Source organism: Ciconia boyciana, chromosome 24, assembly GCF_034638445.1.
Source record: "Ciconia boyciana chromosome 24, ASM3463844v1, whole genome shotgun sequence".
Lineage (NCBI taxonomy): Eukaryota > Metazoa > Chordata > Aves > Ciconiiformes > Ciconiidae > Ciconia > Ciconia boyciana.
The window spans coordinates 378055-392597 of NC_132957.1; the positions used below are offsets into that span (position 1 = coordinate 378055).

The 14543-nt window shown below is 40.6% G+C and overlaps 1 protein-coding gene across 3 annotated transcripts in view; it reads left to right on the forward strand.

Moving 5' to 3' along the window:
• Positions 1 to 14543, forward strand: part of RANBP3 (RAN binding protein 3) — a 53418-nt gene that overhangs the window by 34721 nt on the left and 4154 nt on the right. For 2 of the 3 annotated variants that reach the window (XM_072845078.1, XM_072845075.1), the window contains 7 exons: positions 5407 to 5526; positions 6173 to 6276; positions 9333 to 9411; positions 10295 to 10397; positions 11294 to 11418; positions 13370 to 13490; positions 14133 to 14275. In XM_072845078.1, the coding sequence (XP_072701179.1) occupies positions 5407 to 5526; positions 6173 to 6276; positions 9333 to 9411; positions 10295 to 10397; positions 11294 to 11418; positions 13370 to 13490; positions 14133 to 14275 (795 nt within the window). The remainder of the gene's footprint in view (positions 1 to 5406; positions 5527 to 6172; positions 6277 to 9332; positions 9412 to 10294; positions 10398 to 11293; positions 11419 to 13369; positions 13491 to 14132; positions 14276 to 14543) is intronic. The other variant, XM_072845076.1, reaches the window with a different exon arrangement.

The following is a 14543-nucleotide window of genomic DNA, read 5'->3' on the forward strand; positions in this document are numbered from 1 at the left end:
TGGGTAAAAACCCAAAGGCAGCAAATAAATTCCCTCCAGGAAATGGTGGAGGGAGAGTGCAGGTAATGAGGGGCTGAAAAGCTTCAGCTAGAGGAAGAGGAATCTAAGTGCATTAGAAGTTGTTTATTCAGTATCTTGAAAATAAAGTAATGAAATAGTTCCCTCCGTGTTCTGTGCAAAGTGTGTCCTGTCCTTTCCTTCCTGCAGGTGTTGAGCTAACCGTTGGCATTTTAAGATATGTTGACTGAGAGCATGAGGAGGATGCTTGGTGATTTTGAGGCTGTGTGGGTTTTCAGTGCTTTTTTAGGTTTGGGTTTTTTTGGTAGCTTCATTAGACAGTGGGTTGCTTTTTGATGCCATGTTGAGCATAGAAGTAGTATTGTTAACAGTGCAAGAGTATGCAACAGTTTACTTGAAATTCAAATCTCAATTAATTTTGAAATCTGAATATCTAAGTAGAAGGACTTCAAGTGTGAATGGGTTTTTAAGGTTTAGTGAAAGACTACTGCCATAGTTAAGTGGCAATAAGTAAATTAATTGCATGGATCAGTATGAAGTCTTTGTGGGACATGCTTGTTATTTCTGTGTATGTCATTAGGGAGACCCTCTATACATTTTTAACATCCAAAAGTCCTCTTGACTTTTTTAATCAAAGTCCAGAAATACTGACCTGGGAGGAAGTTTTCTGATAGAAGAAACTGTAACAAAGATTTAAATCTAAAGCCCTTAAATCTAGATGTTAAGGATCGCTGAAACCTAAATATTAGATGGTGTAAAGCTTCATAACTGAAAGTTTGCAATTTTACCAAGGAGTGTGGGATATTCTTCATTGTCTTGGCATTTGTAGTCAGGATGGACCATCTGCCTGAAGCTTTCTAGCACAGCCATAAGTAACTGGAGTTCCTACAGTAGTGTTAAATGCTGGGGTCTCTGCAGAATATTAGATTGCTTGATAAGAGTGAATGGTTAATTCTGGAATTAAGTTTCATATTGGTAATTGTATGTGCAAATCTGTGGCATAGATTTGATGTACTACAGAGAGGAAGCTTCCTTGTGAGGGCAAGTACATGGTATTTTGCAGTTATGTATGAGCCTGGTCTGCCCTTGTTAGAGCAGATGTGAGTCATGGTCTTATTTTACTGGCAGAAAAGATTTTTCTTTGAGGTCTCTGTCTTGTGCTTATACAAGGTAGCAGAGTGGGAATGTTCTCTATCTGGTGGTTGTCCTACTCTGAGCATCTCTGTGGCAACCTGTATCTACTTGGGCTAGGCCTTGTCTCTGTCTTAAATCCCCAGGAGACTGTAGGAGCCCTAGGCAACATAGTCCTTAGACAGGTACAAGCTACAGCCTTCTATTCAACCTCCCTTGACTGGTGGGAGAGTCTGGTGGCTGAAAGTCATCAGATGTGCAGGGAAGCTCGATAGGCAGTTGTTCAAGCCTACCATGCAGCCCTTGGCCTTTTTGGCAGCAGGGAGATACTGATCCTCATCCAGAAGGAGGAGGACCTGTTAAGGAGACCCTAGGCTAGTGATTTTTCCTTTTGTTCAACAGAATGCTCCTTTACGCTGTCTACACCATTCAGTGGTGGAGGTCTACTCCCAGCAGGCAACACTGACCCATTTCTGTCTACCAGCAGAAAAAGGATATCTTTGAAATACCAGAATTAGAATCTGAAGGCAGATGATACAGCTAGGTTATGCAAAGGTTATGTCCCTTAAACATAAAATGGGATTTGCAGAACTCCTTTGGACCCAATCCAGTGTTGTTTTCCGACCGCTTTCTTACCCCTGTGCAATATATGTGGAAAGTGCCATGGCTGGCAGCCCATCTGAAGCATCTCTAGACAACAACACTCTGCATGAGAAAATAACAGGAAGAATTGGAGATCTATATGCAGCGGCAGTTCTGTAACCTCACTGGGATCACAGATATAGGAGGCTCACTTGGACAACTGGAGTACTGCATTGGATACATATGGGCTTTTTAGGCAGTAAAGCAGGAGAGACAAGAAGGGGATGGGTCCTGCTATGCTCAAAGAAGCTCTTGAATGCAGAGGCTTTGGTTTGAGAAAGGTGCTGAGTTGGTCAAGGCTTTATAGGTTAAGATCAGAGGGGAAGCCAACAAGGGGGAGATTAAGGTGAATCTGCACTAGAGTTGGACTGATCAAGAGGAGAAAGTAGCTAAAGCCCTTGGAGAACTAGAAGCTTCACAATTGCAGACCTTTGTTCTAAAGGAGAACTTAAAAGTACTTTGGCACCTGATAAAATGGCAACATGTCCTGGTAGAAATACTCCTGGAGATTTTAGGAATAAGTTGAGGACAGTTTTTTTGATGCAGGTGCTGGATAAGTTGACCAGGGAGATACTCAGCTGGACCTGGTATTCACAGCAAAGAACTGCTTAGAAATACAATGGTTGAGAGTGGCTTGATTGCAGCAGTTATGAGATGGAGTTTGAGATCCTGAAGGAAGTGGGGAGGATAAGTAGCAGACTTATAAGACCCAAACTTCAGGAGAGAAGACTTCAGCTTGTTCATCGAGCTTGTTGGTAGGATTCTGAAGGACAGAAGGGCTCATGAGAGCTTGTTATCTTTATGGACAACCACCTCAGAGAATGAGTAGTTTATCCTAATGTGCAGGAAATTGTGCAAGTGTGGTGGGAGGCCAGCAGCGTGGATGAACTGGGAGCTCCTTAAATCCAGAAAGGGAGTGTATGTAAGTTGGGAAAGAAGTCAAGGTACCAGAGAAGTATACAAAGCATTGCCTGGATGTGTGGGGAGAGAACTGGGAAAGCCAAAGCTTAGCTGGAGTTGGAAATGACCAGGAATAGAAGGAGGGCTTCTACTGGTGTATTAGCAGCAAAGGCAAGATGAAGCAAAAATGTAGGCCTGCTGCCAAATGTTGGAGGGAACCTAGTGATGAAGGACATGAAAAAAATCTGAGGGAGTCAATGCCTTTGCCTTGGTTTTTACTGGAGAGGTCTGTTGTTAGGTCTACCAGGTCCCTTTTCCTAGGGGAAGTTTGGGGGAGTGACTTATTACAGTAAATTTGCTTAGGGACCATCTAAGACAGTTTGAAATATAGAAGTCCATGGGACCAGACAGGATGCATCCATGGGAGCTGGCTGGTGTTACTGTGAGACCACTGCCTATCATCAAAATGTTGTGGCACTGTGGGAGGTCCCCATTACTGGGGAAGAAGAGAACATAGCACACATTTTCAAGAAGGACAGGAAAGAGGATCCAGGAAAGTAGAAACTGCTCAGCCCCTTCCTCTCCCTTCCTGGTGAAGGAGTCCTAGGATATGAAGCACCTTAAAGTGATTGAGAACAGCCAGCATGGATAAAACATGGTGACCGACCTGATTTTTTGTGTTTTTTCCCTCTGAGATGATTGGCTGTGCAGAGAGCAGTACTTGTTGGTTTTGACTTTAGCAAGGTCTTTGGCATGGATGGTCTCCATCCATTGTCATAGCCAAATTGGAGAGAGATGTACTGGTTGGGAGGAATTTAAAGTGGGTGGAAAATTGGCTGAACCAGGGAGCTTCAAGGGTAGCAGTCAGTGGTTCAGAGTCTGATGGGCAGCCGGTTACTAGAGGCATTCCATTAGGGCTGATAATGAGGTCAGTACTATTTAATGTTTACATGAACAACCTGGCAAGGTGGAGTGAATCTTGTGAAGTTTGTGGATGCCAGTAAACTGTGGGAAGGGGAAAATAGTCAATATGTTGGAAGGCAGGGCTGTTCAGAGGGATCTCAGAAGGCAGGAAAAATGAGCCAAGAAAAAACAACTCACAGTCAACAAATGCAAAGTCCTGTACCTGGGGTGAGATAAACCCACATGTCACAAGGACTGGAGAGTGACTGGCTAGAAAGCAGCTATGCAGACAAGTGCTTGGAGATCCTGGTGTTGCATGAAGGATGTTGAGACAAGTTCTCACATACAGAATTTATTAGCAGGGTCTATAGCTGATAGTATTACTTGTAAAGGTGATGGTTATTTTATTTTGGAGGAGGGGAAAGAAAAGGGAAAAATTCCCATGGGCCAGCCAGGAAGACAAGTGACAGGGGTTCACCAGACAGGTATGTTCCCCCTGGGTTTCCTCTCCAGTGGAGCAGGTGGTATCCTATAATATTCTTCCTATAGTAGCTATATCGTTTTCATCAGGATATGCTCGAACCTCCTACTGTTTGTTTTTTTGTTTTGTTTTGTTTTCCTGCTTACAATGCTGTAAATGCGGATTGGAGCATGTTTTGAGGGGCAGCTTCTGTGTGCTGATTAGTTGCTAGACTTTGTGCATGCATATTGTTGGGTCTTCTAAAGTAAGTCAAAAGCTACAGGGTAGGAAATTAGGAGAGAAGAGGGAGGGGGTGATTCCATGCTGATTGCAATTGCTTCCCAACACCACTATAGGGGTTTGCAGGTGCAAGGCTCCGAGTATAATGGGATGAGAACTATAGTATGAGAATAATAGGAGAAAATACTGCCACAGGTGCTCTGAAAAACACTGGCATGGCAGCTGCAGTGAAAGGTGAGAGCTGCTACTGGAAAGCAGGCTGCAGAGATGCAGATAGAAGGTCCTTAGCACAACAAAAGGTTCAGGAACCGTGAGGTCCTGTGCAACAGTGATGAACAAGTTGAACACGAGTGAGCAGTGCATCCTTTCATTGATTAAGACAACGTACTGGGCTGCTTTACTAAGACTGCAGCCATTAGGTTCAGAAAAGTGATTACTCCCCTTTACTTGCCACTGGTGGGTGGCATCAGGAGTATTGTGTATAGTTTGGGGCTTGCCAGTACATGAAAGACACTTACAAACCACCAAGGTGACTAGTGGCTGGAGCACATGATGTCTGATGAGAGTGTGAAAAAGCTGAGTGTGTTCTGCTTGGACTAGGGGAGGGAAATTGAATTGTTCTCCTCAACTATCTAGTGGTGGGCTGTAGCAAGACAGAAGGAGACTTGGAATTGCCTACCAAACAAATGAGAGGCTGCAAGTGTGGGGAAGGGGGATTCCAGTCGGGTATTAGGACAAAACTGTCATATTTAGTGCAGTTGAACACTGAACCAGGCTACGCAAACTGTAAAACTGCCATCCTTGAATTTTTTTGAAACTTGACTGTACAAGGTCTCAGGTAGCCTAGCATAATTTTGAAGTTGATGCTGCTTTGACATGGTTTGGACCAAATAATTCTTAGATATCCCCTTGAACCTTAACTGTTCTGTGATTCATTAAGAAAGGTGCTCTAAACAAAGGATTTTTTTTTAAATGTAAAATTTGCCTTGTAGCTCTGGAGATGTTATTGGCTTGTCCTTGTAAATGACTGTGTGACTCACCATGTCATAATGTGTGGTTTTTTGTTTAAATAAACTCTACCTAGGCTAAAGTTTTTAATTTCTTTTCTTTAGGCAGGAGAATGTCAGAAAAAAGAGTCCAACAATACTTCAGATGATGACAGCTGTGAGAGGGCGGAGCTAAATGCACAGCAAGCATTTGTATTTGGGCAAAACTTAAGAGATAGAGTTAAGGTAAATGTGTTATCTTAACTAAGTTAATGTATTTAAGTGAGGATACAAAGCAGTGGAACAGATTGTTCACATGAGCATTACACACTGTTTATGAAGTACTTTGAAGCCACTGTATAATGGGGTTAAAACCTCCATGTATATATGCAAATTAGAAGCCTTGAACACAGTTTGGTTGGCTGTTTAGTAAAACTGGTCTTCCAGACACTTAATAAATTAATATTACTGTTTAGTAGCATAAGATGCTTTTTCAAAAATAAACGCATCTGCTGCAATCATAGGTAGCATCTAAAGCTCAGTGCGATGTAATGTTTCTCTTACTTTTTGGGTCAGAATTAAGTTGAAACGTGTTCCTAAGATGCTCCCATGCAACCAGGATTTCACAGAAAAGGTGAGAAATGAAAAATAGGGCAGCCTGGGTTCACACCTGTGCATGGAGTAATTGAGTTGGATTGTTAGTACCTCCTGTTGAAGACAGGTTTGCACGGGTTTCCTAGCATAACAAAAGGAAGTGTAATACTGGGGCATAGGCTTATATTGTTTTATTCTAGAAAGTGTTTGTGGATGGAACTTTGTCTTGGGAAAGAATGAGCTGAAAATTCTGTGGTCAGTAGTTAAAACTGTCAATATATACTTGTTCTTTTTATAGCTAGGTGATGAAAGCGATGAAACTGCCGATGTGCAGAATGCAGGCCTTCCTACATCAGACATACCTTCTGCAACAAATTATTTTCTACAGTACATCAGTTCCAGGTGAGACTACAGGGAAACCTACAGGACAGTTTTCCTTGTTTCTGTATGCAAAATTACTTGTGATTCTGCTCTTTATTGGATGCAGGGCTTATACTGGGTCAGTGGGAACCCAGGCTTCTGAAGAATGAGGTGGCAAACCAGATCTGAGGGAATCCTCAATCATCTGGTCAAGGGAGATGCATTTGACCATTTACTTGACCAGGTCCATACCAAAGCCTCTTCAGAAAACTAACAAGCATAAGATGAAAGAAGTCTTCTCATGAATGATTAGAAAGAAACAGTGATGGAATAAATTGGTGCTACCAGTAGAATCCTGTAGAGATCTGTGCTGTATTTGTGGTGTTCAATGTTTCATATATGATCTGGGTAAAGGGAAGAATAGTTTAAAAAAAGTTATTTGTTCATGATAATAAGATTTTCAGAGCAATATAGAGGGCCAATATGAATAAGCAGGAACCTAAATGTGGGAGGTCTTTAAGAGAATTTCAGATTAGGCGATAGCATCAGAAGAAATTTGATGTAGATATACATAAAGTGAGGCAGCCAGGAAAAACTGTGCTAATTCTATGTATGCAGTGATGAACTCTGAACTGCCAGCCTTCACTTAAGGCTAAGATATCGATACTGCTCTATGAAAATGTTAGCTCAGTAGTGGTCAAAAAAAAAAATCAAGTAGTGTTACAGAAAGAGTAGAAAACAGAAGAGAATTTCTTAGTACAGAAATGTGAATTTAAGGAATAACTGGGAAAGCATGGGGGGAAAAGTCCCACCGAGAGCAGCAGAGTAGAGTGACATCTCTGCTCCTGGAAGAACCTGATCTGCAGATTGTTTGAGGCCATGAAATAATTGTAGGAAAAGCACCAATGAGTGCTTGCCTTGTTCTTATATTCTGCATTTTTAAGACCCTGTTGTTCACCTGCATGGCCTTTGCCACAAAATAAGCACTAGGCAGTTTTGCAGTCTTAATCCCTTTTGACATTGAGATTTTCACATGATGCACTGGAGAGGTAGAGAACACCACGGAGTGACTATGGATGCTGGGTTGATGCCTTTCCAGAGACACTGTCAGATTTTTTTAATCAGATTTGGCAGACAGTAACTTCTAATATGTGGGCTTCAAATGCTGGAATATTTGTTTATATCTTTCAACCTGTATGACATCTACTGCCCTATTTCGATTGAGTCTTCACTTTGGGAGGATTTATTCATGGCAGGTCAGTTGCCAGAAACCTACTTTTCGGTTTGCCTTTCAAAAAAAAAAAAGGCATCTCTGAGTGGAGTTGGCTCTGTTTTTTTAGCTATGCGAGATGGCAAGACATTATGGCAATTGACTTGTAAAAGAAAAACTTTTCCCTTTGTGTAACACACTGCCAGTCCTTTAAAAATTGTAAATGCACTAGGTCACGTGGCAGATATCAGTAGATCATACTGAGTTCCCAGCTGGCATTTGGAGCTCAGAACTGTGGTATTTAATTCCCTTAGTAGGCAAAACTTCCTTTCCTTGAGGATTTCCTCTTTCTTTGAATCTCCTTAATCAGAAGTAGCAACTCTACATGCAGGATTTAAAGGTTTGTTTGGTTCTGCTTCAATCTTGTAGTGACATATGTGCCCCCATTTTCCAAACTTAGTGAAATGCACATAGGCTTGATTTCAAATGGTCTACATTCTGCATGTTCACTTACAAGCATGTTGATGTCTTAGAGTGGTATGCCTGAAGGGAAGGCAGACGAACAATGACTTGTTAAGTTTTTGAGTCTGTAAAATAGTAAAACTATTGTCCTTCCTAAATGGGATTTAAAATCTGTTAATAAAAGTGCCACATGGGAGGAGGATGCTTATTCTATAAGGAAGATGTGAGTGCCAAGATTTGATAGTGAAACCTCTTGGGGAGGCTGTAGCATTGCAGCTAGTCTAATAAAAGGCATTCCTTATCCCTGCTACCTTTGCTTCAGTTATGATATTGCAAGTGCTGTTGTTTCAATTCTGTCCCTTTCTGAGAAAATTGCCCTAAAAATCTGTAGTGGTGCAAGTTTGTGCATGTAGAATACTGTTTAAAAAAAAGTATCTTGTATGATTAAACAGTAAGCCCTTGCTTAGCATTCAGCATTGCTTAATATCTAATTAGTTATATAAAGGAAGATATTTACAGTGACAAAATAATTTGCCATTGTTGAAGGAGAAGCCGCTGCCCGAGCATTCATACAGCGTTCGGGGAGTCGCACACGCACCACCCGCGGCTTGAACTGCTGGGGCTCCACTGAGCTGACAGGTGCCCCTCTTCGACTCCTCTCGTGCTCTCTCGGGTGCTTCCTCTCCCCTCAGGCTTGACGCGAGGTTTCCCGAAGCAGAGTCTCTGATACGATGTACGCCAGACGAATTTATTGATCGGTACAGCAGTGAAAAACAGCTCGAGCTGGGTGCCTCTGGAGAGGGACCCAGAACAAAGACATCCCTGAGCAATTACACCCTTACAACTTAAGTTCCCCTCCCCTCACGCAGTGGTTCAGACCAGTAGCAGTATTAGGGTCTGAGGTCTTCCCGTTCTTCGTTGGGTCCTTTCATTGTCTCCAGGCGGGCCGGTTCTTCTCTTATCTCTAAGGTTGTAGATTCTGCTGAGAGTGCAGCTTCCTTATCTCTCTGGTTTGCTCCAGTTTCAGGGCCTTCCTTCATGTAGCTGAGTAAAGTTCAGCGCATGGTCAGCATGTCACCTTGATGTCACCCAGCAGATCTGGGTGAAAGTTCACAGCTTGTGGCCTAAGAAGCCTTGCTACTTCAAGAAGCCTTGCTATTACCACTATGTATTGGATTCCGTTTGGGCTACAAAGTGGCTGCTACAACACCATTATTTTGAGAGAATTCTCATTCTGTAAAACCAATATGTGCTCTCACGGTACTAAGTTGAATTAATTTTTGCTTATGTTTCTGTGTCAACTAGTGCTTAATTTTTAAAGCCAGAGCCAATCACTCGCTTTTTGAGGAATTTTATCAGTAGAAAATAAGCAGATATTTTTCTGACTTGCGAAACCTGTTTTGGTTTGTTTTTTTCTTTTTTTCAGTGTAGAGAACTCTACAAATAGTGCAGATGCATCTAGCAACAAGTTTGTTTTTGGACAGAACATGAGTGAGCGAGTCCTAGTGAGTATCCACTGTGTCTGAAATGCTGTAATTTTGTGAGTAGTTTGCGTTATGGATTCTCAGTCAGGAATTTTGAGAACCTTTAATTATACTTGTCACTGGAGCATGGTTTCCTTTCAGTGGTTTCCCTTGTAGGTAACTTACTCTGAGTGCAGTGTGGGGGTTTCATTATGAGCTATTGTCTGCAACAGCAGTGCTCTCCAGTGTAAGGAGATCGAGTGCCTTCTCTGTAGCGTATGTGGTTCTCAAGGCCAAGCACTTTATGGCACAGCTTGCTTCTTTAAATGGCTTCTTCAATATAGGTATTTGAGGGTGTTTTATGTTTGCTGTCCTCCAAATTGAGAAAAGGTCAGTTACATGACTCCCCCAGTGATGGGATTTCAAGTCCAGCAGTAAGGCAGCTGCCTCAGTATTGAGGTATGATTCGGGAAATTCTGTATTTATTGTGTAAGGTGTAACTTCTAGTGCCTCACTGTTTCCTACTGTTCTTTTTATTGCTATGCTGGTACAAAAGGGAAACACTTAATGCTGTGCATTCATACCTGTCTAACCACTAAGGAGGGAGCTCACTCAAGTATGCCTTGAGTTGAACTGTAGCTGAAATTGGCTTGCTTTGTTGAACATAACTTCAAAATAAGGGTTGAAGTTTGGTTTCAGTTCAGGGGGAAAATAATTTGAACTGGTTTTCAGGTCATGCTCCATTCAATTCCTTGGCTGGGGTAGTAGGATAGCTTTCACTGTGAAAGCATGTCATCCGTGGGATTCTTCTTTTGCCATATGGTTTATAAACACTAGGGCTTCCCTCAGTAATTGATCACTAGTCTTGTTCTGCAAAATTAGTGTATGCTTTCTCTCTTGTGTTTACCTCTTCTTTTTGCGATAGAGTCCACCAAAATCAAATGAAGGTAGTACAGAGAGTAATAAGGAGAATGCTGCTACCGAGTCTGGGTCTGAAACATCTTCTCAGGAAGCCACACCAGAGAAAGGTGAAAAACAAAATATTATTTTAGGAATGGTAGTTAATCCTTGTTTAAATGATTGCATTTTTCAATATCCCATTACTTTATAAAAACATAACACTTTTAGGTTGCCTTTACTGTCTGCTGTAACCGAAGATACAGGATTGGGGTGGAAGGTGACCTGGATGCTATAGATTCTCTTGTCATTTTGTCTTTAATATTAAACATGTACAGGCTACATCTTTTTCATAGTCGTTCTGTGGTATTGGGAGTGTTCTGGGAGCAGAATGAAAGCAGAGGGAATTAACAGAGCAGGTACTTGGGCTTACAGAGTGTAGAAGAAATGTGGCAAACTGTTCTTTTTTAACAATTCTGTTACACTTCCAGTGACTGAATGCCCAAGTCAAATGTATATTGTATGGAGTGGGTGCACCAAATGTGTTGCTTGATCCAAGAACTGTTTGCTGGATTCTAGACTTCTGTGGCTCTTCAGATTGGCAAGATTTTCTGGACACTTTGAGAGCTATGGGTTTTCTCCAGCAAACTGCTTGAAAGCCAAAATAAAAGTGGAAAAATGAACTGTGCTGTACACGCGTAGGCACAACTGTGTAGCTGGTAGCAGTATCAGTTCTGCTGGAACACCTACAGATACGTAGGTGTCCATGTGTTAGCAAAAGTTTTGAAATATTGTATGCGGGGACAAAATTTTTCAGTAACTTACCTCTTCTGTCCCTTGTGTCGTCTTGTGCTTTTAAAACAAGTCTTAGAAGACAAGCTTTAACTTTGCTTTAAATTTCAATCCTATTTCTAATGTTCTATTAATGTACTTTATTTCTCCAAATTCTGGTATACTTGTGTGAGACCTTTAAAAATCTTATGAAATTATATGCTAATCATTCTCAAACTTTCAAAATGTTGTTCAGCTAATAATATTTCAGAATCACTGGCAGAGTCTGCAGCAGCCTATACTAAAGCAACAGCACGGAAGTGTTTATTAGCGAAGGTAGAAGTGATTACTGGGGAGGAAGCTGAAAGTAATGTGTTACAGGTAAGAAATGGATAAAGTAGAGGAGCTTTCAGTTTATGGGGATTCATGTGGAAGTCCAGTGAATGCACACCACCTGATTCCCTACAACTCAGCCATCCTCTATATCTATAATGTACTTTCTTGTGTTCAAATTAAAACTTCGGATATTTATTATCAGATCCTTACTATGTTGTTTCTTAATTTCCTCTTTCCGAATAAATTTTAGTGTTTGGGCCATCCAGACAGATCTTAAGCATACTTTCCTGAATCCATCACATAGAAGCTTCTATCTCCTACGAAACAATTATTTGAAGAAAAAATAAATGAACTAAATATTTATAAGTTCTTTAATTATTGTACTACTAAAGATTTTTTTAAAACTCAGAATGGACTGTTTTGCTAGCAGTCTGGTTTCGTGCATAGCAGAAACCATAAAACAGTAATCGGGGAATTTGTCCTGAGGTACTTCATTGAATTAGTGATGTTTTAGAAGGACATTTGGTCATGACTTAAATTCCTGATTTTAATTGTGATTTATTTAACATTGTGGTTATTCATTAACTTAAATATTTAACTTCTGTATGTCCTTAATGTGCAGGGTTTTTGTGTAAAACTAAGTGGTATATTTTTTTTCTCTTCTCTTTATCCTCCAATTATAGGGTATTTTTCTAGATCTTTTAAGTTTCTCAGCACTTGAACTGCATTATTTTTTTAAGGATAGCTTTTTGTTCTTACAGACATGCTGGTCTAATCTGACACCAAACAGATGCACTGTGTCAGTAACTAATATGTATCAGTTACTTTTATTATCCTACAAAATAATAATCTATAATATTTGTCTTCTCAAACTTCTTTTTACCAGACATGAATGGTCTTTAAGTAGTTGTTCTGGTACTTCTCTGTTTTTATGTAATGCAGAAGCTCCTGGATGCTTCATGTAATCGAACAAGACACTGAAGAGATAAAAGTCCTGTTTCACTTAGGAAAGCAACAACTTTTAGTAGTTGTATACTTAATAGAGGACTGATTTGCATGAATATGTTGTAACTTAACAGACTTCTCACCTAACTTCTGTTCTTTTTTCCTGTGAAACTTAATGCACTGGAATCCCGAATGGGACTTGTACAGACAAAACAATGTTAATGTTGCAGAAATGAAGTATACAGAGCTAGGTGTTCTATGTTGGAGAAAATGAGAGAAATGGAGGGAACGAAAAATGGAAGTATATTCTCCACCTAGTGCATGCACATATGTGGGGAACTTGAGGGGTGCTGGCTTGAAGTGTGAAACCTCAGCAGTGACAATGAAGATAGATTAGAGAGGGGGACATAAAGTAGAGATGTTTAGCAGGGCAGGAAAAAGGGAGCTTTTATGGGAAGCAGGAACAGTCCTACCATTAGAAAGTACAAAAGGTGTACTTTTTCCAACTGATGAACCAGGAAGGCAGGAAAAATACCTCTTGTTTATTCATGACTATGTGGGTCAGGCTTTATGAATTGATAATGAACATGTTTGCTTGTCCTTTCTTCCTTAATAGAGGAAGAATTTTGCTTTCATTGTGCTGAATCTTCCCAGCAGCAAATACCACCTTCAGTGGTGCAAAGTGCACCTAAGACTTTTAAAAGAATTGGCTGATAGAAGACTATAGAAGACTCTTACGCAATCTCTTATCACAATAAGTTTCCTCTCTGGAAGTTTGTACCTTATCTGAAAATTGTTCTTGTTATTTGATCTTGAACACAGGTATTCTTTAAGAATACCTACCTTCTGTTAATAAAACCTTATGAAACCAGATAGCATATTTTGAGGAATTTATTGCAAAAGAGAGGACGACTACTTTGGTTTCCACAGCTATAAATAGTTTAAAATTCCAATATGAAATCTGAGGGTTTTTTAACCAGCTATAGGTGACTAAATATTAAATATATTACTTCAATCAACCACTATGCTATAGAGGTATTTTCTGTTACAGATTCAGTGCAAGCTGTTTGTGTTTGATAAAAACTCTCAGTCTTGGGTGGAAAGAGGTCGAGGACTTCTGAGACTCAATGATATGGCCTCGACAGATGATGGAACATTACAGTCTCGGCTGGGTAAGAGGAACCAGGGGAAATGAGGTACTGGATGATAGTCAGTGCTATTTTCATAGGATGCTTCTGTGACACAGAGCAGCATCCACTTTGGGTTATGTCTTAGCTACAGCAACTCAGAAAGCAATTTGGACCTTTTCTCCTGCTTCAATTTATGACCATTTCTTCCAAAGAGAGTAGCTTTTCATATCCTCCTGTTGTAGCAAACGTTCCAGTTACTTTTTAAAGCAAGCTGTATTTAGCAACTAGAATATTTGACCAGAAATTTATGGTAACGTTCTTCAGATCTGGGCTCTCTGCTTTTTTGGGATGGGGTGCTTGTGAGGGGGGAAGTCTCTTTGAATAGTGCACGATTGTTCAGACTGGCAGGAATGTGCATTAGCCTGAGATTATCAGCTCAGATCCAACCACTGAACTTTGATGTATTAACATATAAAACTTTGGACTAAATATCTTTAGACATGACTAATCTTTAATAGTCTACATTCTTCTGATTAACAGGTGTGACAAGATTCCTGTTTTAAGGGCTTTCCCTTGATATTCTTTGTAAAGAGACTTAAACATGCACACAAAAAGCCTTCTGGACTGTTTTGAGCTGCCTGTTTTGTCTTTTTCCACCTAACTGATCTTGTATGTTGGCTTTAGTGATGAGGACTCAGGGGAGTCTCAGGTTAATCTTAAATACCAAGCTCTGGGCTCAGATGCAGATCGATAAAGCCAGTGAGAAGAGTATCCGGATCACCGCCATGGATACAGAGGACCAGGGAGTTAAAGTTTTTCTTATATCAGTGAGTACTGTGTTTTGTTTACATCTTAACCTTCCTACTAAAATTGGTGCTTGCTTAAATTGTAGTTGAGGTAACGTTCCCATTCTTCTTTGCACCCTACCTCCTTACCACCACCCCCTCCCCAAAGACAAGGGGCTTGGCAGACTTTGCTTGTCTGAAAAGCCTTACTAGTTGTGAAGAAATTCCACTTAAAAGGCTGCTCTAGGAAGCCACATTGTCCAAAGCATTGACCATGGAGTCATGGGATCTGTTCCATGCCTATTAAGAC